General features: G+C 45.4%; 1 protein-coding gene across 1 annotated transcript; it reads right to left on the bottom strand.

Annotated features, from left to right (window-relative positions):
• Positions 1-29: 29 nt before the first annotated feature.
• Positions 30-24758, bottom strand: emilin1a (elastin microfibril interfacer 1a). Its single transcript, XM_079526042.1, has 12 exons — positions 24222-24758; positions 12833-12949; positions 9244-9461; positions 8527-8626; positions 6984-7092; positions 6636-6803; positions 4796-6079; positions 3913-4327; positions 3217-3342; positions 2643-2660; positions 2396-2530; positions 30-1906 (listed from the first exon to the last, which is right to left on the bottom strand). The coding sequence occupies exons 1-12, from the start codon at positions 24371-24373 to the stop codon at positions 1587-1589; spliced, it is 3162 nt and encodes a 1053-aa protein (XP_079382168.1). The 5' UTR covers positions 24374-24758; the 3' UTR covers positions 30-1586.
• Positions 24759-27526: the final 2768 nt, after the last annotated feature.

Here is a 27526-nt window from a genome sequence, read left to right as displayed (position 1 = left end):
CATGCAGACAAAACACCCATGCTTAGATAAACGGTGTAAAAATCTGTATTTGAGGCACACATGTGGTAGAACATACAAAAACACATCCAGTACCTGACACAAAAATAGCGACTGGTAAGTTGTAAAAAACTTACTATGGCAAAAAAATATTTACATTCTATAGAGGTGAACAATGCATTCAAACGTGTGCTGGTTCAACGTTGACAGTATAAGACAGACCTATTGACAGACATATATGAGTGACGTAAAGGGTCTTTCTGTCACTGTAAAAGATATAGGGTAACAAAACCCAACTGTATTGATATTTGTAATTGTATTACAATAAAAAATAAAATCACTGTGATGTCATATATGACCCACTCTGCTCGATAAGTGCACTGTAGCACACACACAACATGACATGTGTGATGATGACACAGTTTAAAGTTATTTGTCTCTGCTCTGAACCAAATCAGTCCAATAAACATTCTTCATACTGTACCATGGTTCATGGGTACAATAAGTGTCTCATTTGACCTCACTGCATTTTAATTAGACCTGAATGAAGCGCGTGCGCGTGTGTAGTGTGTGTGTGTGTGTGTGTGTGTGTGTGTGTGTGTGCGCGCGCGCGTGCGTGTGTGTGTGTGTGTGTGTGTGTGTAAAAAGAGGGAATCTTGGCCCCGATACAAGGGCATGTGCAGCCTCATTACTCGCTATCTATAATGTAGCTCTAAATAGAAATACCACTGTCAGAGAGACGGATAGTAACAGCCACAACTTTAAAGCTTGATCCTCTGCAGAAGTTTAGATGACCCTTGTTAGAGTATGAAAGACTCCTCATTCCTCCTTGTATTGTTTTACGTCCCTCCTCCATGTCCTTAGAAGGTACTCGGTAATGGAATGTTCCAGAAATTATCCTTTTCATTGTTTGGTGAAATCCTGTGGTTTGTTATCGAGTGCACCACCAAGTTCATTGTCCTTCTCTAAAAGAATAGTGGTTTGGACTTTGCTCCCCCAAATGCATTTATTTATTTTTGGTTGTTGTAAAGGAAAATGACCTCTGTCGACATGACATTTTGGGCAGCGTGCTTGTGGTCACGAAGAAAATAAACTGCGTGCTAAAGGTCGGAAATGACAATCAACTGGAACAAATATTCCATACTGATATTGTGCGAGTATTATAAAGGGAAAAAATACCATTCATTTGACTTCAACTTTTGATGAATAAGTGAGAGCTGACTGCTGGCTTACAATAATTACATTATATAACATTCAAGTTTATACTGTGACATTAAACTATTTCATTATGAGAGAACCCTGCAGTGGCATTTCTTTCCAAAGGCAACTGAATGTCAAAGAGTAAAAAAAAAAATGAATAGCTCTTTGCTCCGATTAATATTTTCCTTAAAGCTGTGAAACACAAAGAAATCATTGTGATTGAAAATGTTCTTCCTTCATCGCACTAGTCTTCCCCGCAGAAATACACATTTCCGTCCACCCAACAGTCTAGCCAATGGCTTTATTGCAGACAGGCTGGCAGACCAATCATAATTTCAGATACTGATGGTCTGCCTCCCACAGACCAATCGCACTGCGATTGCATCCAATCAGACAGTCTCATATAGCAGCATTCCACTGAAGATGGTCAAAGGTTCTGAGGAGTGTGCCAACTTTCCAGTGACGAGGTCAATGCAAACTGTGTCTCCTTGCTTCATGGGCAGGATGATGTTAAAGACAGACAGGGCCCCTGGGGTGTGCCGGGCCTCTGCCATGGGTTTCTCCAGACCCTCTGGCTGGTACCCAGCCGAGTCGCCGCGGGCCACGCCGATGTTGGACTTGGACAGCACCGCTTCAATTTTCACGTTCTTGTGGCCTGTCAGCGTAGCGCTGAAGAAGTACTTGCCACTAACTGGTGCTGTGAAATGCCCTGGAGGAAAGACATGAGTCACAAGGATGTCAGGGAGGTGCTTGAAGTTGCAGGAGTAGGTTGTTACGGACGGTTGTACTGTATGACATTGGCTTATAATCTAGAATGAGAGGCCATGTCACTGAGGGTCACCTGGCAGATCCTGCAGGTTTTCCGTCTACTGTATATAATCAGTTTTCTGGGTGTCTTTTAGTGTTAGATTTATATTTTGAATACCCCACTTTTCGTATAGAACATAATCTTAGGCCTTTCTAGAGACAAGCCTTTAAGGGTAATATATCAGTGGTTACTAGGAAAGCCATAAACAACTAAGCGACACAACAGAACACAAATCTATAAAGAATGCATGCACAATATTTGATTACTTCTATGACAAGTAATACAGTTCATGTGCTGGATTATAATCCCTGACATTAAGGGGCTGAGAAACTGGTGATGGCGGACATTCACAAGGACCTCCTTAAATATTCAATTGGGCCCAAACCTCACCTGTTCGTGGGTTATAGACATTATTTTCATTGACAAATATGTGGTTGAAGAGGATAGTTCCAGGGCTTCCCATGGGGCGAGTGAGGGCAGAAGAGAATGAGAGACGTGGCACGTGTGCGTCGGAACCTGCCGGACCTAATTCACAGGAAAACAGAAGTAGTGTAAGGGCAGAGGTTGATTTGACTTGAAAGAAATGAATGAAAGATCACCTGCTTCTTTTATCTTCAATTATAATAATAACACATACCTTCTTCGCCTCTGAGACCTGTAATGTAAGAGAGAGAGATAATATAAGAACTGTATCACTGAGAGATGCAAATTTAGTTTTATAATTCATATTGTGTCATCGCTCCTTGTGTTGAATTATCACAGAGCATAATCTTAAAGTAACTGAACCACAGAAGATTATGTTGAAATTATATAAGGTTTATCTAAAGCTCAAATGAGCAATATGGTTGATACCAACTTTGAATCAAATGACCTTTTCAAATGTTATTGTATTGAGAATCATTGAGAATCCTAAAATGTTTCAGCATCACAGCTCATTGTTTCCCTTTTCTCCATGGTGACGTAACCGTGCCAGTCAACATGACCATGACTGGTTTGTCAGAGCGGGAATAATGTGATTCAGACATTTCCTGTAAAGGGGGCCTCTGCCACTGAATACCGCATTGCAATTAAAGCAGCTTTGTTCATGAGCTGCTCAGCCAGTAACTTGCTATTGATACATGCATATTGAACAGGGAGGCCACACCGTTATTATTTTGGAGTTTATGCCAGTAACAGTCATACAACATTCTTCTAGTTTATTTGATCTTTACCTGGGGGTCCCACTGGTCCCCTCTTGCCTTCTCTGCCCTGAGGACCGTCTTTTCCTTGGGCCCCCCTCGGACCGACGGGACCTTGGTAGCCCCTTTCGCCCTTTGGGCCCGTCAAACCAGGCGGGCCTGTAATAGAAATAAAGCACCCCCTTGAGAATGTTTGTAGAGAGAGTACAGCTGGAACACAGCACACTGAATGACTGAAAGTCCACTTTGCTAAGACTGTCTTCTTTAGAAATACAATCAGCAGACCAAAGACATTTATGTCCAGAGACATCAGAGATTTAAGCTGGTGTGCCCTTCACCCACAACCTTACTGAAAGTCCTCTTTCAGACAGACTGCAGACTTAACAGACTTTTAAGTGAATGTTATGCGGGACAACACTTAATCACCAGGCAAGACATGTCGGATCCTTCCTTTGGTCTGTTTCTTCACATGGCCTGACCTTGCCTCCCATCTTGCAAATTCTCAAGCAGTGTCCCATGTCTTAAATTCAGATCCCATGCCCTTCTGTTACTGAGACTCACCCATGACATTCCGTTCAGATTCACCAGAACATTCACGTTTATCATGTGTGTAGACTACATATTTACTAAGTATTTTTAATTCATGCGCCCTGCCACAGATTGTTTTTCCCCACAAGTGAATAACTGTCAAACGATAATAACAAGAACATGCTGTCTCGGCCATCTCACCCGTGAAGTCCTGCTCAGTGAAACTGTGGAACTCTTTGACCACTTCCAGAACCGACGTGTTCAGCGTGTCTAGCCTGTAGTGGACGTTCTCCAGCTCGACGGTCTGGATAGTGTCAATGGCATCAGCGTGGGCCGTAACCGTGGCGTTGAGTCCATTAACGCAGACCCACAGGCCCGAAACATGGCGGTTCAGGCCCTCCCTAATCTTTTGCAGACTCTCAGAAACTGAGTCCAGCCGTCCACACACGCCCTCCATCTTGGAGATCCTTCTCTCCAGGCCGTCACTGGATCGCCGGCACTCGCCCACCTCCTTGACATAGTTGCTGGTGATGGTTTGTATCTCACCGCCCAGGCTGCCAAAGCGAAGCTCGGAGTTGTCGATGTGGTCCGTCAGCTCTCTCTGGATCTTGTCCACCTTTTGGGGGATATGCTTGTTAAATGTGCGTGAAATGTTATGTATACTGAATATAATCTAAGATGTACAGTACAGTTAAGAAAGCTCAGTGGGATTTTTCCTGTGGGAAATTAAAATATAAACATAATTTCTAAATACACATACATACGAAATAACCTCCTCCCCCCATCACTGGTGTTATTTATTTTGATGTGAAATGTTATGGAAGGGAAACTTATCCAAGGTAATTCAAGCTTGCCTTTCCGTGCCTTCGATATTTTCATATCTAAGGCTAAGATAATAATAATATTGTATTTCATCGTGAAAACCAACATTGTAGACAATATACTGTACACATATGATATATGACAGAATAACGAAAGCTTGCTACATCATGTACTTTTATTTATCACTATTATTATCAGTAGCAGCAGACTAGCAGTAGTGTAGCATTTAGCTATATTATAATAATCATCTCGTGACCCTCACCTGAGAGATAATGTTGTCCTTTTTGCGGGTCAGATCCGTCAGGGTGTTGCCATGTCGATGTACGGTCCTTCCCAGCCCCTTCAGTGTGTCATTTATGGAGTTGAAGGTAACCGTGACCCCTGACAACTGTCCCTGGAGGGACTTCAGTTCCCCTCCTAACCTCCCATTGTGGACACTGTGACCCTCCAGTTGCTTATTCAGGTCGTTGATGTTTTTCTTACACTGCCCAGTGCACTCCTCCACTTCCTCTCGGAGTCTCCCTACTTCCTCTTGAAGGTTGGAGCATACCTGAGAGCAGACGGACTCGTCCGAGTCGACTCTCCTGCGCAGGTCCGTGAGCTCCGTCTGGCACTTGCCCAGGGCGCTGTTGGTGGAGTTGGTAAACGCTCGCAAGTCTTCTTCTATGCCGCTGCATATCGAGCAGTCGTCGACGTCACGGCCCAGCGTTTCCACCTCGGTGACGATCCGGTTGAAGTGTTCACCGTCCTCTCCCGTCACGGCCTTTATCTTCCTGATGTCTTCTGCCAGGTTGATCACTCTGTCTATCAGTGAGTCCCCGGAGACGGACAGGTCCTTCAACCTGGTGTCGAACTTCTGGATGTCCTCTTGGTTGGTGACAACCCTCCATTCTAATGTTTTGACCGTGTCTTCAGTCTTGCGGCCTTTGCCGTTGGGCCCGCAGGTCTCCGAGCACATTTTAGTGACCGACGTTAACCTTTCGTCGAGGACGGTTGTGACGTTCTCCAGCTGGCCCAAGCGCCTGCTGTGGTCCGTGACCGTGTCTCCCAGAACGGCCACGTCCAGCTCCACCTTTCCTATCTTGAAGCTGTGGTCGTCCAGCCGGGTGAGCACCATGTTGCGCATCTGAGTGACCTCTCTCTGCACGCTGTCCTTCACGTTGTTCCCGGTGTTGGCGCACCGCTGCTCCGCCTTCCTCATCGTGTTGTTCAGCCTCTTCTCCACTTCTCTCAGCCTGCCGTTCAACTTGTCCTCCGTCACTCTTCCCTTTCCGCCCCCGCCTCCCGTCCCGGTCAGCTCCTTGTCCAGGCGCCCTTTGATGATGTCGAAGCCGCTTGACGTGGAACCAACGCGGACTTCCAGGTCGGTCAGTTTCTTCTGGAGCTGAGTGACCGTGCTGCAGCATTGCTGCGAGCGCTCCGTCTCTCTGCGGCTGATCTCTAGGCCTTGTCTTAAGTGCTGGTCCATGGAGCTCAGCAGCTTCTCCAGGGCTCTGATCCTCTCCCTGTCCTCCTGCTGCTGACGCCTCAGGTCCTCCACACCTGCCTGAGACCAAGCACATATTAATGGCATATTTTTATTATTATTATTTGTGCAAAAAAGGCAGAACATACTGTAGAGGCAAGGAAATAAAAAGTGAGCTAAAAGGAAACGTCAAGGGCCCGGACGGCTGGCGCACCTGACAGCGTGTCGCGCGTTCGACTCCCCATCTCTCTCTCCCCGTTTCCTGTCAGTCTACTATTTCTATCAATGAAGGCGAAGCCCTCAAAAATATCTTTACAGCTTCAAAAGCATAAAACATAAAATGTGTCAAATTACTCCTTTTTACAAAGGATATTTTCTTGACAAACATTGGGAAGTGTTAGGCCTATGTTGGATTTTCAAGAAAGACAGGAGAAAAGCTTCCAGTAGAATATTTTACGCCTGCAAGTAGATATACATGTTGATCCATAGCTGTTAAACAGTAGGCCTATAACACAAGTGGATCCACACACACACACACACACACACACACACACACACACACACACACACACACACACACACACACACACACACACACACACACACACACTAAATAATTTGAGCTATTGAGGCTGACCTGGCAGGCAGAGCAGGACAGAGACACCCTGGACTCCAGCTCTCTGAGTATGTCCTCCTTCAGAGTGTGGATCTGACCTCCACCCTTGGCCACTCCATCCAGCTCATTGCCCCCTCCATTCCCATTACCCAGGTGGTTGTTGATGTTCACCAGGGTCTGGTCATGGACCTGACGGATGGAGCGGAAACTGAGTGAGTGAATGAGTGAGTGAATGATTGAATGATTGCCGTACATGTTTTATTTTTTATCATAGATGGTAGGTAGATACTGTACTGTAGGTAGATAAACACATGTAGTAGCTTGACTGACTGACTGACTGACTGACTGACTGATCGATTGGTTTTTTACCTGTGTTGTGTTGTAGAGCTGGTCTAGTCTGGTCTGGATGCTGTTTATTGTCTCTTTCATGTGTGGCTGTGCTGCGTCTGAAGGCACACTGGCTCCATTCAGGCTGGGCCTAAACACAAGGGGAGGGATTGAAGGGGGAATAGAAGAGAGAGAGAAGGGGGGGGGGGGGGGGGGGGGCTTAATTGTTTTTCCTAACATTGACTGAGCTCTACGGTAAACATGTGGGGTGTATTTAACACTTTGTGCCAACAACAGGGGATTGTGGGTAAGTAAATGGTTGCCATCCCTCTGAAATTGGAAAAAAGCAAGAAAAAACAGGGAATGTTATTTGAGAAGGAAGTATGAGGACCTGATAAGAATCTGTAGGGATTAGAGAAATTGGATTTTGAGGTGTGGAGAAAAAATATATGTTCCTCAACTGAGCAAAACTCCCAGGACACTGAGTGTTTTTACTCTGCAGTATACATACACACAAAACCCAGGAGTGTACAGTATACCCCTGTCTTACATAAGGGTTGATGATGCTTTAAGCAGTGGTGGACAAAGTACTGAACTCCAGTACTTGAGTATAATGTGTAGACACTCTTGGTCAAATATTACTCTAAGTGAAAGTTGCTCTGTCAAATTTGAGTAAAGTATCGCATCGAGACATGTTGTGAGCTTGTAGATCTGCCATAAGCTTAAAGGACCACTTCACCACTTTTCAACTTCTCTTCCTGTAATTGGGCCTCACTAATGTTCATGATAAAATACCACCATCTTTTCCTACTCAGTCTGTGTCTCATAGGAGGGCTGTGGGCAGTTCAGAAACCCGTCCACCAGTGACATCATCGATGGTGAACTTAGCTAATAGAAACGGCAGGCTTTCTTTTCCTGAAAAGTTGCAATGCAAAAGTTGAAGCCATCGTTCTCACGATAATAAAAATCTAAATATATTTTAAAACAAATCTTGTTTAAAAAAAAATATGCCTAATGATGATGTCACTGGTGGACGGGTGTCCGAACTGCCCAAAGCCCTCCTATGAGACACAGACTGAGTAGGGAAAAAATGGTGGAGTTTTATCATGAACATTCGTGAGGACCAATTATATGAAGAGATGTTGAAAAGTGGTGAAGTGGTCCTTTAAGTGGTTAATTCACCAAGTACAGATAATACAAAAAAATACTTGAAAGTACAGCACTCAAGTAAATGATTATGCATCATATGCAATAATACGTTAATAATATATTATTCATATGCTCATCACAAATGCCCCTATGGAATGAACAGAAGATGCTGATCATGGAAAATGGCCTCGCGCTGACTGGTGAAAAGCAACAGTAAGCAGGAAAACGGCATGTGCATACTGAAATGCTCCACTGTCCGCATAATGTCAGTGTATCCCAGCCAGAATGGATTCTTTCTTCATAATAGAAGATGGGGAGAGGATTAGGTGGAAGGATCAGATGCAGAGTAAATGTAGTGTTTGAATGTCCTTCATATAATAATAGTATTAAAAAGAAAATGGATAACATTACAGCAACGGAAAATTGGTGCACCTACAGTCTGTCATTGATGCCATGTATGGTTGTCTGCATGGTGTGGAGATCTTTGGTTAGACCCCGGATCTTCTCCTCCAGCTGTCTTATCTTCTCATTGTCACCTTGAGAAAAGAGAAGTGTTAGGGTTACCTTCACCATTCAGTCTCTTCCAAGTAACAGCCAATGACACAACGCAGCTGGCTGAATTCTCTCTGACTGTAATCTAGGCATATCCACCGCATATTTATTTAAACATCATTATCTTGTACATTTATTTCGTACTTCCATAAAAGAACTAGGGACACTTTTTTGGAGATGTTTAGGTGACTCACTGGATACATTGAGTACGTCTTGATTGGTTGGGAAACATTTCAATCGTTATGTGAATTCTCAGTACACAGCATGCAAGAGTGTGTGTAATAAGCGCATTAGACTTTATATCATGGACTGTTCCAGATTTTCACACTGGAACAATAGACTGTGTTGTTTCTCAATGTACTCAGCATTCAGGAGAGCAACTCAATAACCCATTAAGGGTCTTATTAAAGATCAATTGTTAGTAATATCCATTCTTCATATCACCGCAGATCCACTTACGCAATAATTAACACAGTATTAAAATAAAATAACTTATTAACTTCATTCAGACGGGTAAATTAAACCAACATCTTGTTTATTTTTTCATCCTAAAGCCATATTAGAGTATATTATTATTATTGTTTGAATGTTCCCACAGTACCTCCTGCTCCCCCGTGTCCTCTCTGTCCGTCCCCTCCTGTGTTGTAGCCAGTGTGCGTGACACGGGGTCTCCCGGCGTCCACCTGGGCGTCCCCCGTGATGCCCGTCCGCGGCCCGTCGTGGCAGTCATCGCCCGAGTAGCCGTGGCAACACTTCCACTCCATCTCCGTCACCATCTTGTACGCCACCTTGTACCTGGGCCTCCTGTAGGTCCGGTACCTGGGGAAGCACAGACGACAGTGAACACGTATCCCATGTTGTCTATAATGCTTTAGAAACATAATGCATTATAAACCACAGGTCATATAAAAGCAATCTGATGAATCTTTATACTTACTTTCTTTACTATAAGTACGTCTACTCTAATGCAATCATAACAGAATATAAAGCCTTTATATAATTTGCGGCAGGGAAGACTCACTCCTCCCTTTTATAATAATAATAATAATAATATGTGGGATTTATATAGCTCAATGACGCTTTACATGAGTGGGGGGGGGGGGGGGGGCAGGGGAGAAAACGAATTTATTAGGAAAAAAAGTAAAGTAGAAGAGTAAATAAAGAGGTAGAACATAAAAAGTTAATTGTTAAAACTTCGTCCTGGGCGTTCGGAGTGTTAACAATTAACGGTTGCTCTCAACAGCCTAGGTACGGTGAATGGAACGTTGGATAGATTTTCCTGTTACAGTAAGATCATACATCTACAAGTATCATCAACATTGACCGTAAGTGAGAAACTCTAAGAGGGTGAGAAGAAGTGAGTGTTGAGGCACAGCTGCGTTGTGTACAGTATGTGATATGCCAATACCAGCAGGAGTTCTTACTAGTGATACTGATTCACCTGCCATGTTATGAAATCGATCAGCATCAGGTCTGATGAAGACCCGCTAGGGTTGAAACGTTAACACACAAAAAAGCTTAACGCCAGTGAAAATGAAGAGGTATTTCCACACCAAACATGGGTGGCCACTGGCTACTGGAGCTGCGAGAAGAGGTGCCAGTTTCCTCTCAGATGCACAGTACAAGTGTAATATTACTCCTCTTAGCAAAACCTTGCCGTGCATATTTTAATTGGCCTAGCAGTATGCGTGCAGCGATTGCAGCTGTGCACACGCGTGTTTGGTAAGTGTGTGACTACACGCACACTTGTTTGTTCAGTGCGTGTACTATATGTTGTTAGGTCAGTGAGTCATGCACGACGGGGGTTGTATGACTTGGTCAAGTTTTTGGGAGGCAGGTCGCCAGCCCAGAAAGTTGAGAACCCCTGGTGTTGAGGATGCATGGCAAGGAAGGAAGGAAGGAAGGAAGGAAGGAAGGAAGGAAGGAAGGAAGGAAGGAAGGGAGGGAGGGAGGGAGGAAGGAAGGAAGGAAGGAAGGAAGGAAGGAAGGAAGGAAGGAAGGAAGGAAGGAAGGAAGGAAGGAAGGAAGGAAGGAAGGAAGGAAGGAAGGAAGGAAGGAAGGAAGGAAGGAAGGAAGGAAGGAAGGAAGGAAGGAAGGAAGGAAGGAAGGAAGGAAGGAAGGAAGGGAGGGAGGGAGGGAGGGAGGGAGGGAGGGAGGGGTGTATAAACAGCGCATTGCAGCACAGAGGAAGCAGTGATCATCTACTGATGTGAGTGGCGGGTGAGGTTTAGTTCATATGACTTCTGCCATCTTTAAAATATTATTCCTGATATGTTATCCAAAAGTCAGTCCATTAAAAACATTTCACTTGGCGGTTCAGGACAGGTTCGTGATCGCTTCTTTTAATGTGTTATCCAGCTCTGTGGCCGAACAGACGCACGCTTAAAGTAACAATGCAATAAAGTGCCTGTGGTCGGAAGTCTTAATGAAGATTCATAGCAAATTCCTAGGCACGTTAACAAGTGCTATAAACTAAGTTCTGCAAGGCAGTAATGTCCTGAGTTTGAATTTAACTCTGAAATTGTATTATGGTCCATTTTTATACTTTCATAACACTCCACATTTTGCTGTGAACCCAACCACACGCAACATTTGAGGCACACTCCATCTCCTTTGTTGTGCCACAGAAAATACTCTGACTGACTTCCAAGCTTGCGAGCGTGTGAAAAAGTGAGCCAGCTTCCTCCGAAGAGGAGGCCAAATCTAGCCAAACATAGCGTGGAAGAGAACGCAGAGAAGGGGGATAGTAAGAAGAAAGAAACACTGAAGCAAAATCGAAAGAGAAGCAGAGGTTGTTTTGACAGGAGTGGGGCGGCTAGACTGTGGTGCCTGGAACCCCTGATGTGTCCATTCTTAACATAGCCCAGGTTTATGCCAAGGCCCCCTGCTCTGGTTGAAGGGGGATCAACATGGCAGACGTGGCTAAAACACTACAAACGTTGTAAATAACCTATAGAAGAAAAAGGGTGCCTGGTGGCTCAGCCAGATATTGCACAGACCATGTGCTCCTAGAAAGTGTGAGGACCAAGGGGCCAGTGAGGCACTCCAACGTTGAAGCACTGGGCCCTAGTGGTAAGAGGAGGGACTACAGGCGGACCCGTGGATTCATGACCGGGAAACCCTGTGTAGCTGGGCTTTAACATTGAGCGCTCGGTTGCACTTCCGCATTTGACCACCAAAATGTGGTGGTCAAATGTGGAAGTAGACGTTTTGAGACGGTCCTTCCGGGTGCTTCAAAGCGCCACTGAGCAACTTCCACTGACATGAATAGCGGAGGGGGCGGAGCTTCGCGCCAGATCAGTCTCTATCCTTTTAATACTCTATGGTGAGGACCCAGGTTTGACTCGGACCCCCTTCTCTTGTCTCGCATGTCTCTCCTGTCTCTCTGCATGTCACTCTCTACACTCTATACTTGGACCGTGGCCCTTGGGGGCCCGACAGGGGATGACACTGTCATCACTGTTGTCAGACACAACAGAAGCCGTCACTGCAGCCGCAGCGGCCATTGGGAGCCCTTACCAACTAAGTTTGAGTGAGTCACGGAACTGTTACCACACTGACATCATATGGAACTCATATTTGGGTACAACTTAGAACTCCATATATGGAGCTGGCTGATAGGCCTACATCTAAGTCTGATAAAAGGGACTCCAGTGGATTCATATTCAGGCATGGCTGCCCTGCTGATTGGCTATGATTGACTTCCACAGTTTATGGGGGAGAGGCCAAGCAACCAGTGCCAAAGATTATTTGACAAGAGTCCAGACTGGGACATCAGTCATAAAAAGGCAGCCATCTATGACGTGTCTATGGCAAATTTGGTATGGCAATGTTTCAGCGCAGTCACAGCCCATTAACTTTCCATTATGAAATTAAAGCTAAATATTTCTAAAAATGTAAAACAGTTGTGGAACCTCTAGATGAGACGAGATTAATTTGATTAGATAGCCAGAAATCCCTTGTTCTGTATATTGTTTGAGAGAGAGAGAGAGAGAGAGAGAGAGAGAGAGAGAGAGAGAGAGAGAGGATTGGAAAGGAGGAGAAATAAATTGTTATTAAGGCAGAGAGGAAGGAAAGACGACTTAATTCAGAGGGTGGAGAAAGACAGATTAAACTGGAGAGAGAGAATTTCCTCTGCCATGGCGTGCGTGCGTGCGTGCGTGCGTGCGTGCGTGCGTGTGCATACTTACGCCACTCTGGGACACTGTCCCCAGGCACAGCGCTGGTAGTCAGGCTTCACGTACGTCTCCACTCCGTCCTCCATCACACAGCTGATGGTGCGTGTCACCACGTACGCACACCAGTTCCTGTCAAAGCAGCACGCACACGCGCGCACACACACACACACACACACACACACACACACACACACACACACACACACACACACACACACACACAGAATGTTACAATGCTCTGTCATTTTTAAACATAAGCTTTAGTTATGACCTTGCAGTGCACTTTGCAGAGCAGTGGTTCTCAATCTTTTTAGTCTCAGGTCACCCCTGTAAATAACCTTTTCATCCAAGGCACCGCTGTTACTTCATAGATAGAACCTTACATTCATGTCATATTACAGTAGGGTGGATATGTCGTAAATCTTTCGCCCCTAAGATATGTATGAAGGTACACTTAAGAGTAGTTTCATATTGAAAATAACTTCATATACTTGACATTTAACCCCACTTGAACTACTACTACCACTACTATTTTTTTTGAGGCCCCTGGAGGCTCGAGGCTCGTTTCCATTGAAACGATTAATTTGAAACATGTATAAGGCCGCCACTGTGCGTCGCACGCACGCACGTGCGCACACACATTATGTAACCAGCTGAAGATGATAGATGAGTCATAGTATTACTATTGGCAGTTGAGTCGTATTCCAAAATAGCTCAATAATAATAATCACATTCAGGTCAGTTCACTCAGGTTACAGTCCACTCAGGTTCACATGTGGGAAAAGGCAAACATACTGTAACAGCCCACACACACACACGCACATGCACACGCAAACGCACGTGCGCACACACACACACACGCATGCGCACGCGCGCGCACACACGCATGCGCACGCGCGCGCACACACACACACACACGTGCTTGCACACAATCACACAGCAGCACTCTGCCGCTGTTTCTATAACACACACAATGGTCTTTAGTTTTAGTAATTTGCTGAGTCTCAATGACCCATTCAAGTGTGCACGCAGCCAGCCACACACACAAGCGTGCACACACACACACGCACACACACGTGCACACACACACACACACACACACACACACACACACACACACACACACACACACACACACACACACACACACACACACACACACACACATACACACACACACACCCTTTCTCGCCTGATTTATTCTAAATTGTGTGCCTGTGCCTCGCACCAAAAATAGCAGATTTACAAGCTCACTGTAATGAGTCCTGCTGCACAGGCGGGGAATAAATCAGGCTCGCTGCTGCACTTTGAGCTCAGAGATCAGTGTTGATGGCAGTCCAGATAGACTCAAGACAAAGGCGTCCTTCTGTCTTTGGCCCCGGACAAGACAGTCGTCCTCCATCATCATTTTCATATCGTCAAACTATTCACCCCCCCACCCCACTCGACCACTATTTCCCTGCTGGTTATTACAGCCAATTAGTGTCAGCCCAGGGTTCAGCCAAACAGAACTCCTCTGGAGGGATCAGAGATTTCAGATGGAATGCACCAGAGCTTCATTCATATACGCAGGAGTTTCCATCAGCAACTTCCCTTCCGTCTGTCCGTCCGTCCGTGTCCCCCTCGATGTCTGTCTGTCTGTCTGTCTGTCTGTCTGTCTGTCTGTCTGTCTGTCTGTCTGTCTGTCTGTCTTCCTGTGCTCTCTCTTTATAAGTTCCTGTATCACACTTTCACACTCATTCTATCATCTGTCTCCCTCTGAATCTATCTCTCTCTTTCTCTCACACATGTGCACGCACGCTAGCCTGGTTAATAAACCAGACCGAGTTGGCAATCAGCCGTTGGCAAAAAAAAATTGCCTGCCAGCGACAGTGTTGTGTGATATTAGTCTGGCTTATTAGCCAGGCTACACGCACGCACGCACACACAGTCACACACACACACACACACACACACACACACGCACACACACACACACACAAAGCCTCTCCCTAGACGTTAATCGCCGTACTTCATTCCAGGGCTTGTCTGACTGACACATTGAGTTCATCATGGTTTCTCCTCTCCTCCCTGTGACCTACCTCATCCCGTGGCTACTGTGCTGTACTGTACATGGCCGGGAATATGAACATGACCAAGTATCTGTCACACTCCATCATAAAAGTCCTTTATTGAGCTTGGGGGAATTTCTACTCATAAAGTGGGGGAAAGAAATGTACAGTGAATATTAGTGAGTCCAACGTATTCGTTCTCCCACAATTAATAGAGTTTAATTTGTACCAGTTCGCTCTTAAAGGCCAAATTATATTCACATAGATTCTTACAAACGTTTGATTAGTGGGTGGAAAATTTTATATTTGGGTCAATCTAGGTCAGTATTAAAACCAGACAATGCAGCAAACACGGTTTAACTTAAGAAATACACATTTTATAAGTTATATAATTTTAAGTATAAAATATAAGAAAATATTGGCACTCTGATCGTGCTGCTGATGTATTTGGCTGGACCCCCATTTGGAAATATTTTCTACCAGGGACCGCATAAGAGATTTGTCAACATTTGTCAAAGCGTTTCTAAAAGAGAATCAAAATAAAATAAGGCTTATAAGTGTTTAAACTGTTCCTCATGCTGGAACCCCCTCAGGGACCCCTGTGGGTCCTTGAGGGGAACCAGTGTTATATTTATACAATAGGGTATGCTTCTACTCTCATATGATAAATACATTATTATACTTTCACAATCCTAAGTGATGTCGTGGTCCTGTATGGTTTGTAGGCAAAGAGTTTGTGGCAAAATCTCTGTTGAATACTTATGTTCTCAACATATCCTGTTACTTACGATATACTTGAAGCTCATTCAAAATTTCTGTGGGTTTGAGTCGAACTCAACCCAACATTGGTTTGGATGTGAGCAGACATCTTGGCCCGGACCAGTCTTGGTGCATCCAATCAGTGCCCTGTTCCAATAACAATTGCATTGCAGTGTGCTTGAGCTTTGCTGTGCTTTGTTGCACCGAGGGACTGCCATGTTGTACTGATCTCATCTGTGAAGTGAAGTGCTTTGATCTGGTGTGTTATGCGGGGGACTTTGGGGGGGGGGGGATTCAGAGCATAACTCTGAGCCACAATACATCTTCGATTAACTGGTGTTGATGAATCGAAACAGTGCTGCCTTTGTCCTCCTGTGCTCATCATCCACAGTGCCTGTTCAAGCCATTATTGCAGCTACATTAGTGTGTTGCATAGTGTTGTGTTGTTATTTGTACTATGGGTACAAGACTTGAGTGATTTGGTGTTACACTGTGTTTACATGTCGTGCTACAGTATGTTGCACCGTTATGCTGTTTTATACTTCATGTGTAAGTGAGGTACTTAAAGGGACTTTTCAGTCACCGCTGGAAGAAACTGCAGTCACTCAATGTTAATAGTATTTTTAGTTGTACTAGGCTAGATAACAGTAACACAATTTGAAATTTGCACCCTAAGGCCAGACAAATAATGAAGTCTGTGTTTTTGACAGTTGACTAGGGTTTGACTGGATTGCTGTATTACTACAATGACCTTTGGTGCACTACCCCTCCTTGTGGAGGCTGGGTGGAGGTGTGACTTGTAGTCCAGGAAGGAAGTGAGATCACATTTTCATGACACAATTTGGTCATGAACATGGCACCATTACTATAATATCTAAAGACACAAAGTTTTTAAAATCCCCAGGAAAGTGTTTCTTGTGTCCTAATTAAACATAATTAAAATAAGATCTGGTTGCACAAGGGGTGAAGTGGCGCTTTAACTTTAACTTTAGGATTTTCACTGCATTTTGCTATGTGACCATGCGTTACACAGTGTTGTACTGTCGTGTTGTGTTACATGTTTACTGGACAACTTTGATACTGAGGATTGAAACATGACGTACTAGCCGCGATATTCCAAGGTTTTCAGCGCTGTCTCTTGACTTTGTTTTTCCAGTGATTAATGCGTTGCAATCACATGCGTTGTGTGACCACACTGTCACAATGGATGTGTCTCAATGTTGCGTTGTTGTGTTATGTATATCATTTTACTGTCATGTTGTGGTACTCTGAGTGATGATGCACTCAATGGAACTCAGCTCTTAACATCAGGACGTCTGAACTTGAACTCGGACTTGAGAACTGAGACCCGGGAATGCGACCAAGGCCACAGCAAAGTATGCATCTTAATCCCTCGGCTGTGATATATGAACCCAATCGGTGCTCGGTTCTTCCCATTGTGTTAACAGTATACAGTATTTTTAGTGTGACAAGTGGGTTCAGAGATTCCCCCGTTCGAGCCATCCATTATCCTCGCCCGACAGAGACTCGGGGTCGTAGAGACGCCCCAGGTGAAGCATTAAGCTGCTAACGTTGACACCCTATCTGTCTATGACAGAGACCAGACGCTGCTCTTCATATAAACAAACTGAACCACCGCTGCCTTTAACTGCTGAGCAGACACAGATGTACATAGACAGAGGTACACACACATACAGTATGCACGCACGCACGCACGCACGCACGCACGCACGCACGCAAGGCACGCACGCACGCACGCACGCACGCACGCACGCACGCACGCACGCACGCACGCACGCACGCACGCACGCACGCACGCACACACGCACACACACTACTACTCTACTCCCTCGGAGTCCCTCCATCTCCACAGCTTTCCATACCGCCCCCTCCCTTCTCTCCGTCTTTCCGTCAGGAAAGCCAGTTGGTTTTACCCTCCAGTGAAATACATGAGAGAGCTCTTTATTTGACAGGATGACTTAAGTGTGAACCTACGTCAAAATAGGAGTATACTCTATGACTGTAACAGTGTTCTTTGTGAAAAGGGGTGTGACTACTGTGTGTGTGTGTGTGTGTGTGTGTGTGTGTGTGTGTGTGTGTGTGTGTGTGTGTGTGTGTGTGTGTGTGTGTGTGTGTGTGTGTGTGTGTGTGTGTGTGTGTGTGTGTGTGTGTGTGTGAGACGTGCGTGTGAGACGTGCGTGTAAGTAGGTAGGTCTGTGACCTACACACTAGGCCAGGGCATTAACCAAAACTCAACCAAATCATTGACGCGTCGACGTGTCAATGTTTGGTTAATGCCCTAGTGTGTGTGTGTGTGTGTGTGTGTGTGTGTGTGTGTGTGTGTGTGTGTGTGTGTGTGTTCTCACCATGCATAGTAGCTCTGCTATAGGTATTTAGGGAGACATGCCTGCATGCACGCATGTCTGTGCGGTTGAGCGCTTTCCACCATCATACACACGTGGTTAACAGATCAATTGTTTGAAAGCCCCAAAGCTTTTTTTTTAACCGCTCAAGATGAAGTTAAGCATTCATAAGTATAATCCAATAATGTCCCATTACTGTAGTCCAAATGGCCGAGGTCAAAATACTGGCATGAAACTCCATGATACTCCACAAGTAGCAAAAACACACACACACACGCACGCGCACGCACACGCACGCGCACACGCACACCCAAGTACTCATCAAGTACACATCAAAGACATGGAATCAGTGGACTTATTATCCACACATTTAAAAACAACACAAACTGCTGCCACTATAAACACCGAACTTCTCTGTATCTGTAAGCTTAGCAGAAAATGATTTAGAGAGAGAGGGGGGTGAGGAGGTGAGAAAAAGCACTGGGGAAAGAGAATGAGACAGAAAGGGAGCAATGGAGAGAGAAAGAGACTTGCGTGCGTGCGTGCGTGCGTGCGTGCGTGCGTGCGTGCGTGCGTGCATGTGCGTGCGCGCATGTGTGTGCGGTTTTATCAATGTGTGTTTGTGCAATCTGTTCACTATCCTGGTTTCCCTGTGTTATCCAGTAGCTATTCCAAATAATAGCCTACAATGTAAGCCCTGTGCTTCTGTAGCATGGCCATTGCAAGTGCAACCACTGAAATGCATTACAGGGAAACTCATCAATTTAACTTTACATTCTCATATCTATGTTCTGAGGCAGCATTGTGTATTCATTCAAAGGTCGTTTTGTCCAAGATGATAGATAAATTATTTTGGAAATAGATGACAGGTTATTGCCTCCCAATGTGTTCCAAGATTTCCAGAGAGACTGAACAGCGCATTATTGTCATCATCTAATATTGTCCCCGAATGCTCGACAAAACTGCACAACATAGTAACCGCATGAAAGTTTCTCTCTAGTGAATTGTTCTTCCTGTTTTCCCCCCCCTAATTTCTCATGAAACCACGCATGAGGTTGTGGTTTGAAATTGTGTGTCACGCTTTAGCAACTGCTGTAGCATCCAGGCGTAGTGCAGTACTAGTGCTGTAGCATCCAGGCGTACTAGCCAGATGATCCGATCAGGGTCGGTTCAAAGTGGCTGTGTCACCGGTCACAATGGTACAATTACCATTAATGACTTTTACCAGAATAAAATAATGTGGGAAAGGTTTCAATGGACTTCCATTATAAAAATGAAAGTTAAATATTTGTAAAAGGATAAGTATATCGTTTATGTGAAAAGAAATGTGTGGCGACGGGCGTGGATGTAATAAGTTGGCCCACTGGGGCAGTGTGCAGAAGAAATGTGGCGCTGATCGTTCCAGTGGTTTGCAAGGTCAGCTCCGGACAGACAGACACACACACACACACACACACACACACACACACACACACACACACACACACACACACACACACACACACACACACACACACACACACACACACACAAATTGTTACCATTTTGCCAGGCGTGACACAATGAAAGTTCCTCGCCTCCCTAACTTTTGTGTTATTTATCTTTATAAAGCCGTAACTCAGTGTGTGGAGAGGTTTTGCACCTGCCAGAGTATCTCTTTATCGCCCAGTAAAACATTCACCTCCTTATAAACCGCTTGGCAAAAAGTCAACACAATCAACAAAGAAATCTGGTAAATCTCTTTCTACCTTCTGCATGCTATAGTGCACAGAGTCCCCTAGTGCTATAGAGTAAGAGAGCAAATATGAAGGAAATGTCAATAGAGAGACAGACAGAGTGATTGACAGAATAACCCTGTCAAAGAGTGAGAGACAGAGGGAGAAAGACAAAGAGTGTTTGGAGCGGAGATTTTAATCCCTGCAACAAAGAAGTCACTTAGCGGCCTCCATTGTTGCATCACCTTCCATTTATACTTCAAGGGACTGAGGCTCTGAATGACTTCCATGGACGGGGTGAGGTGCAGAATTTGACCTTTGACCCCAGAGGGTCAAGCAACCCACCAGTGTCCTTGTAAAGGCATAGCCCTGTCAACACATAGGGACACACAAACAGACATGGACATCACACACAGACACACACACGCGCGTTGCGCGAGCGCGCGCACACACACACACACACACACTTGAGCACAGGAAGCAGTACATGTGTGTGGGTGCACGTGCATGCTTTCTGTTCGTGCAGAGTTCTGCACACGGATGCATAAGAGCGGCCATGCACACACAGCCACCGAGATGCAGATAGGCTGCACGCACGCACGCACGCACGCACGCACGCACGCACGCACGCACGCACGCACGCACACACACACACACACACACACACACACAAGCATCACAAACGCCTTGCTCCATCATCAGTGCACAGCATGCCTGTGTAAACTACTTCTCAGACTGTTTAACCTGCACAGTCTCTAAGATATACAGAGAATGTGTAATGTGTAATGTTAACCTCTGTTTGCTGTTAACTAAGTTATTTTATCTACGCTAAAAGCTCACATGCATGCATGGGGATTTGGGTCATCTGAATTCGTGGCCATTTATGGATGCTAATGTCTTTCAAACTCAATAACACCCATGTAGCAGACTTCAGGAATGTATTACACTAGCTATTCTTCTCTCACCTGAACAGCTCCCACGTAGCCATTTGTTCTATCTACACAATAAAGTCCTCATAGCCTAGTAGCCAAAAAGTGAACCCGGACATGTTGAGTACACCAACGTTTTATGTTAGAAATGTTTAGTATGGGTCCCCAGCATGTAGAAACTGCCGGATGCTAACTTGCATATGTTGAGCAATTTTCATAATTGGCATAATATGTGCCTTCTATAGGTTGTAATTGGTATGGTCACATATTATGTCAATTATGAAAATTGGTCGCACAGAGCTGGCTGGTCGCTGTAGCATCATATGCTTGGCTGGATCCAACCCCCCCCCCCCTGTCTTGCTTCCATCTTTCCGGTTTCCGTCTCAATTGCCTTTAGAAAACTAATATAGACTTCTAAGCTGCTTTTCTCTGCCCTCCACTATTTTTCATCAAGTCAACATGACATCTGGAACTCATATTGTGTTCTGTGATGCAGCTAATTCCTGCTGGCCCGCAGTGGCATGGTGGTAGGGCCGGAGGTCGCACACAGCCAAGGACACGCATGCGTGCGTGCGTGCGTGCGTGCGTGCGTGCGTGCGTGCGTGCGTGCGTGCGTGCGTGCGTGCGTGCGTGCGTGTGTGTGTGTGTGTGCATTTGTGCGCTGGCCGCACACACGTGAGCAGTGTGCAGGAGGTCTGAGTACAGAGGAAGTGACGGCAGTAGACCAGTAGTGTTGTTACAACTACAGGGATCTTCTTCTCCTCTATACTGTACTCACACAAAGAACCATGTAATTGTAATGTGAACAGAGAGAAGGCTCCGTCCGCGTCCCGCTCCACCTGCATAGAACACTGTAACGTTCACACTAGACTCCGCCTCCCCTCCCCCTCTGTTTCTCTTTCAAGTCGACGATGATGTGTAGCGCCGGGGTTCTGGCACGAGATGTGTCGGATAGTGGCGGGGGGCCTGACTGAGACCCTCCTCCTACGATGACTCTCTTGGACGTCTCTAAGTCATTCAAACAGCCTCCACCACTTATGGAATACTTCACACATCTGTCAAAACAAATCAATTGAGTTCAAACAGATGTTGGAGGGTTGCGCAGTAGCACCACGGGCCAGCGCCTTCCCCCACGCTCTCCTGGTGCATCACTGTGTGTGCGTGCGAGTGCGTGCACTTGTGCGTGTGTGTGTGCGCATGTGCGTGCATGTGTGCGTGTGTGCGTGTGAAGGTGTGAAGGTGTGAGAGAGAGTATACATCACAGCCCAGCAGAGCTGACTTCTTCATAACCTATTGCTTTTAGCAGAGGGACCGACATTTAAGGACTCTCCTCCAGTCAGTCTCTCTTTTCTCTGTTGTCTTCTCTCGTGTCATGCTTGCTCACTCTCATTGTCTCTTTTGAGGTCTTTTGTATTCACTCTTTCATGACCGTTTCCCTCTCTTTTGTGTTTTTAGTCCAACTCCCTCAGTTACCCTCAGTCTTGTTTTGCTTAATCCCCTTGTCCGTCTGTTTCTCTCTCTCTTCATCTCTGTCTCTTTCTCTTTCTCAATGAATTATCATCCCCTCGTCTCTTTCTCTTATAACTTTTATTCTCAGTCTCTTCTTTTGCTTTATTGTGGTCTCTCATTTCTCTGCTTCACTCCCTCTGCCCCTTCTTTTTCATCCTCTTTCACATTCTCGGTTATTGCCATTGCCTCATTCTCCTCTCTATCTTTAGCACTGCCAGCGGCAGAGCTCTAAGGATGGTGATGTAATTCCATCCGTCTGTCTGTCTGTCCATCACTTTGGACCCAAACAAGATATCTGAAAAATGACTCGCTGGATTACCGTGGAATTTGCTCTGCACCTCATGAACCCCAGAGGTTGAACCATACCATACTTTCTCTCTCGTCCTCTCACATCTCTCACATTACTGTTTTTCTCTGTCTCCTGCTCTCCAGATGCCCTCTCTCTCTCTCTCTCTCTCTCTCTCTCTCTAGCGCGCGTGCTCGCGCTCTCTCTCCCTCTCTTTCGCGGCCTCACAGTAGCTGGAGGTCTGGCTTCAATATACACAAGAAGAGACCAACCTCTACATCTCAGCGCCCATGCAGCCACAGTAGCAGCCAGTCAGTAACCAGGCCTGTGATGTGGAGTCACACGTCATGCAGGCTCATATTGGAAGAGCTTAAACTCCCAGCAGCCAAGGCTGTCTTACACACACATGCACACATATGATAAAGTGTAAACATATGTGGGCGCTATAGACACACACCATATGGCAATATAGAAAGGCAGGCACGCACAGACACGTGGAAACACACACACACACACACACACACACACACACACACACACACACACACACACACACACCCTAGCATGATGTACTTTCTCATTCGTCACCCAATCACTCTTTCTTCACCCATATTTAAACACACATGTGTGCGTGCACACACACAAATCTTTTTAAGGGACCATGCGAGGTGAGAGGTGGTGTGCGCCACATGGGCCCCCTAAAGCAGGAGCACCGTTACACGCATGCTGACAACAGGCAGCAACATGACAATAAACACTCGTGTGTGTGTGTTCACTGGTGGTGACATCAGCATGTTTCTCCACCATTGACGCCCAATCACCCGACACTGCATGCATGGTACATGAATCAAAGGGTAGACTATACCCAAGTGAAAATATTTAGGCTAAGTGTCTGACGGTGCCCAGGGAGCCAAGGGTTCAAGTGTGTGTGTGTGTGTGTGTGTGTGTGTGTGTGTGTGTGTGTGTGTGTGTGTGTGTGTGTGTGTGTGTGTGTGTGTGTGTGTGTGTGTGTGTGTGTGTGTGTGTGTGTGTGTGTGTTCCAAAGACGTACAGTAAGGTACAGTAGAGGCTATTATTCACAACGCCCACTCACTCATGGGAGACTGACAGAACGATCATCATCATTATAACAGTTTTTACATTAATTGACAAAAAATGTGACACTTAAAGCCAGTGGTTCATGTGTCATGTGGTTCATGGTCATGTCAAGTAAACTTATAAGTACCCCAACAAAACTGATGTGAATTTGGCCGCGGACCACCATCTGAAAGGACTTTGTGCCCGGGACGCCCAAAAGAGAAGATTTGTTTTATTCTTTTATTTTAATTTTGTTTTAATGTTAAAGATTTTTCAAAATGTCCATCTACAAGCTGGAGTGCATCACAAAGTTATGCATTGCGATCTTGTAGATCTTTTTTTATTTTTTTATAGCCAACAATATATAAAATATGCTTTAAGTTATTGCGAATGTGATGCAATAAGTAGGCTAGCCTATACAATGTTTTACCGGGAACCCCTGGTTCCCCACTCGTTCCAGGAAAGGAGGGGGGGGGGTCACCAAAGGATCACCATTATAAACAAACTTAAACCCTCAGCTATTAGAAAAAACACCTTGGTATGGGGTCCCTGGCCCAAAATATTTTCAGGTGGGGTTCCGTGTGGTCAAATAGGCTACTTTTGGGGTCCCTGACATGAAAACAGTTTGAGATCCAGAGAGCAAATTAGCAAAAAGTGATTGGACAACTTGACACAGTCAGATGAGCAGTTTCCATCTTATTCATTGACCTACCTGTGCCTGCTAGCCGGTCTCCCAAAATTCTGCGCACTGCTGGCGAGAGCCGTCTGGAGACTCCCTGCTGAGGGGTCCGTATATCCCAGACCCCAACTCAATGCGGGCAACTGCAGCAACCAAAACACCAGGTAACCAATCGACGTTTCCATCCTAAAGTTCGATGGCAAAACACGTTGTGTGTGCGTCAAATAAATATAAATGTAATTTGGTTCCAAACGTTTGTCTTTAAAAGGAAACAGTTGTCCCCGCGTGAGTGACGCTCAAAAAATTAGGCTACCGCGAGCGCGGCGGTGGGTTCATAAAGTTATGTGGTGAAGAACGTGCGTAGTTTCATCCCGTCTGACGCGCTTTCAAAAAGAACCATCATTTCCATTCAGTAGCCTACACGTGGGGGGAAAAAGCGAATCCACCAGAAGCCAATTTGGTCAAGTTCACTTCAAAGGAGCCGCGTAGTCAAATAGGTGCGCCGATGTCATTTATCTTGAGTCTGCCAGGCTGCCGTTATCCCGAAACGCCAACTCAAAGTAGCCTTCATTTCCCTCACAAGTCATCATCCCAGATTCCCAGTGCAGCGCGCACTTGGGTTCGTCCGTGCGTGCAGTGCGCCCCCCCCCCCTTCCCTCCCTCCCCCCCCCCCCCCCCCCCTCTCTCTCTCTCTCTCTCGTGTCCCTTCGGTCCCGCCTTCAAACACAGTCTATTTTAGTCCATAACTTTTATCAAATATCCATTTAAATGTTTTGTCCCCTGCCCTGTCTGATTCATGATCTGACGAGTTCATTAGAGGGTGCTGTCATGTTTGATCAGTTAAGACTTAAGAGCTGGTATTTCACCAAAGTTTTGTCAAAGTAGCTTTACATCACTGATGATTATTAGATTCTAAACCAAATATTGCTCCATATTTGTACACAGGGACAAAATTGGTCATAAACTGTACATTATAACAAAGAATAAGATGTCTAAATGATTATTGTATACTAGATGATAGAACGCTATGTGTCATTTGTTATCTCCTTCTTTCTTGAAAAAGTTGGAGAGGTTTGGTGGACAAGGCTACATAATTGACCAACCCACCCGTCTCTCTCTCTCTCTCTCTCTCTCTCTCTCTCTCTCTCTCTAATCACAGCTAATCTAAGCGCCACCGGCCAGTCCGGCCTGGCTGCAGCCCCTACTGGCCCCATTCCCTTTTGATCACTGTTGCAGAGTCCAATCTGATACTGTGTGCGGATGGCATCTAATAACTATACCCTGGGGATACAAGCAAACACACATGAGTGAGCATGCACACGCACGCACGCACGCGCACACGCACACACGCACGCACGCACGCACGCACGCACGCACGCACGCACGCACGCACGCACGCACACACACACACACACGCGTGCACATGCGCGGGCACATATGAACAGTTTGCACACACGTATGTACGCACAATCGCACATACACACAGACTCACAAAACATGCACGCATGCACATGCGAACACACACACACACGCGCACACGCACACGCACACACACGCACACGCACACACACACACACACACACACACACACACACACACAGCAGCCTCCTTATCCATGTCAAGATGATATAGAGTGCCCTTGGGATAGCAGGTCAGGGAGAGAAGTTTGTAGGTGCAGATACATTAGAATGCTGTGAGAACGGCACTGTGCAGCCAACACATGATTTCTCTCATATTTCATTGCATTCATTTCTATGCTATGCATGTATGTGTAGAGCATGCACATACATACATACATACATACATACATTCATACATACATACATACATACATTAGGTCCCGTGCCATCTCCTGTGGACTGTTAGGTATGCGGTCTAGTCTTGGACTCAGGGGGGTGGACGCCTCTGCCTTGCATAGTCCCCATGCAGTGAATAGGCAGGTTGCTATTCACTGGTAACCTAACTTTGGTTTTTAAATATCAGAAGGTGTTGTAGGCTTGGATTTTACTAAAAAGCCCCCCTTTTAAAATACATACATACATACATACATACATACATACAGTGTATACAGTACATACGCTTGGCCTTTACCAGGTATGCCATCTGGTGGCTAATGAACCAAATACAAATCTCAGAAGTTGAAGCAGTTTTTAAGGACCCACTTTTAGGCCAGTGCAATAGAGCATGTTTTTGCCTTTTTTTTTAAAACCTTACCCAATTTAACCAAATACATACATACATACGTACGTACGTACGTACGTACAATACATACTTACAGTACATACATACATACATACATACACAGAAATGCTGGATGTGTAATTGCTTTAACAACTTCGTTACAACCATAGCCACCACACTGGTTAGTGGTTAACACACTGCCCTCTCATTCTGGGCTTTATGACGTAAACTAACGCACATTCAAGCATTCTATGAAAATCTTGGTGTACGCAAAGACAACTGATGATGTGTCTAAAAAAACTGAGCGACCTACTATTGACATGTCAGACTATTTGGGTGCCGGACTATAGGCTGTTGGACTCTTAGTACATTGGCATGTCGGACTATTGGTTGTGGGACTGTTATTGGTTGTGGGACTGTCGGGGCAGTATTATGCATGTACAAGTACCAGGTCTTATTACTTAACTTAAGACCTGGAGGCGTGATCAATGCCATTTGGGTATTCTGAGTGGCCAAACAGCATTGACCACGCCTCCAGGTCTTAAGTTAAGTCATAGGACCTGGTACTTAAGACACGCATAATACTGCCCTCGGACTCTTAGTACACATGTCGGACTATTGGCATGTCGGACAATTGGCTGTCGGACTATGGACTCTGTACTGTAGTGTACTGTACTGTACTGCCTCTCATCTATCTTGCACCTGTGCACAGTGTGAAGATCAACAGCGCCACTTTGTCACTGTTGGTACCCTAAACAGACAGACATAGGGACACATTGCTGTTCCTTACTAAAAGAAAAACTCAGCTTCCCATATGCACCTGTGCGTGTGAAGCTCAACAGTGGTCACCTGTTGATACCCGACCTAAACGGACGGACGGACAGACAGACAGACAGACAGACAGACAGACAGACTGACTGTACATACTGTACATACTGTACATACATAGATACATGTTCCTTGGAGTGGCTGCACCACTCAAAAGGAAGCAAATTAGATGCAACCACCACCCTGTTTCTATTATATGTTCCATCTTCTCTGAGGTTATACAGAGGTTAGTATATGAACAGGTCAATAAATATCTCGTAGATAGAAAACAAACAATTTCCGATCTGGCTTCAGAACATCTCATTCCACTGACACATGCCTACTCTATT

The sequence above is a fragment of the Electrona antarctica genome, assembly GCF_951216825.1.
Source record: "Electrona antarctica genome assembly, chromosome: 17".
Lineage (NCBI taxonomy): Eukaryota > Metazoa > Chordata > Actinopteri > Myctophiformes > Myctophidae > Electrona > Electrona antarctica.
The sequence above is the reverse complement of the archived record's forward strand: the minus strand, read 5'-3'. Positions and strand labels throughout refer to the sequence as shown.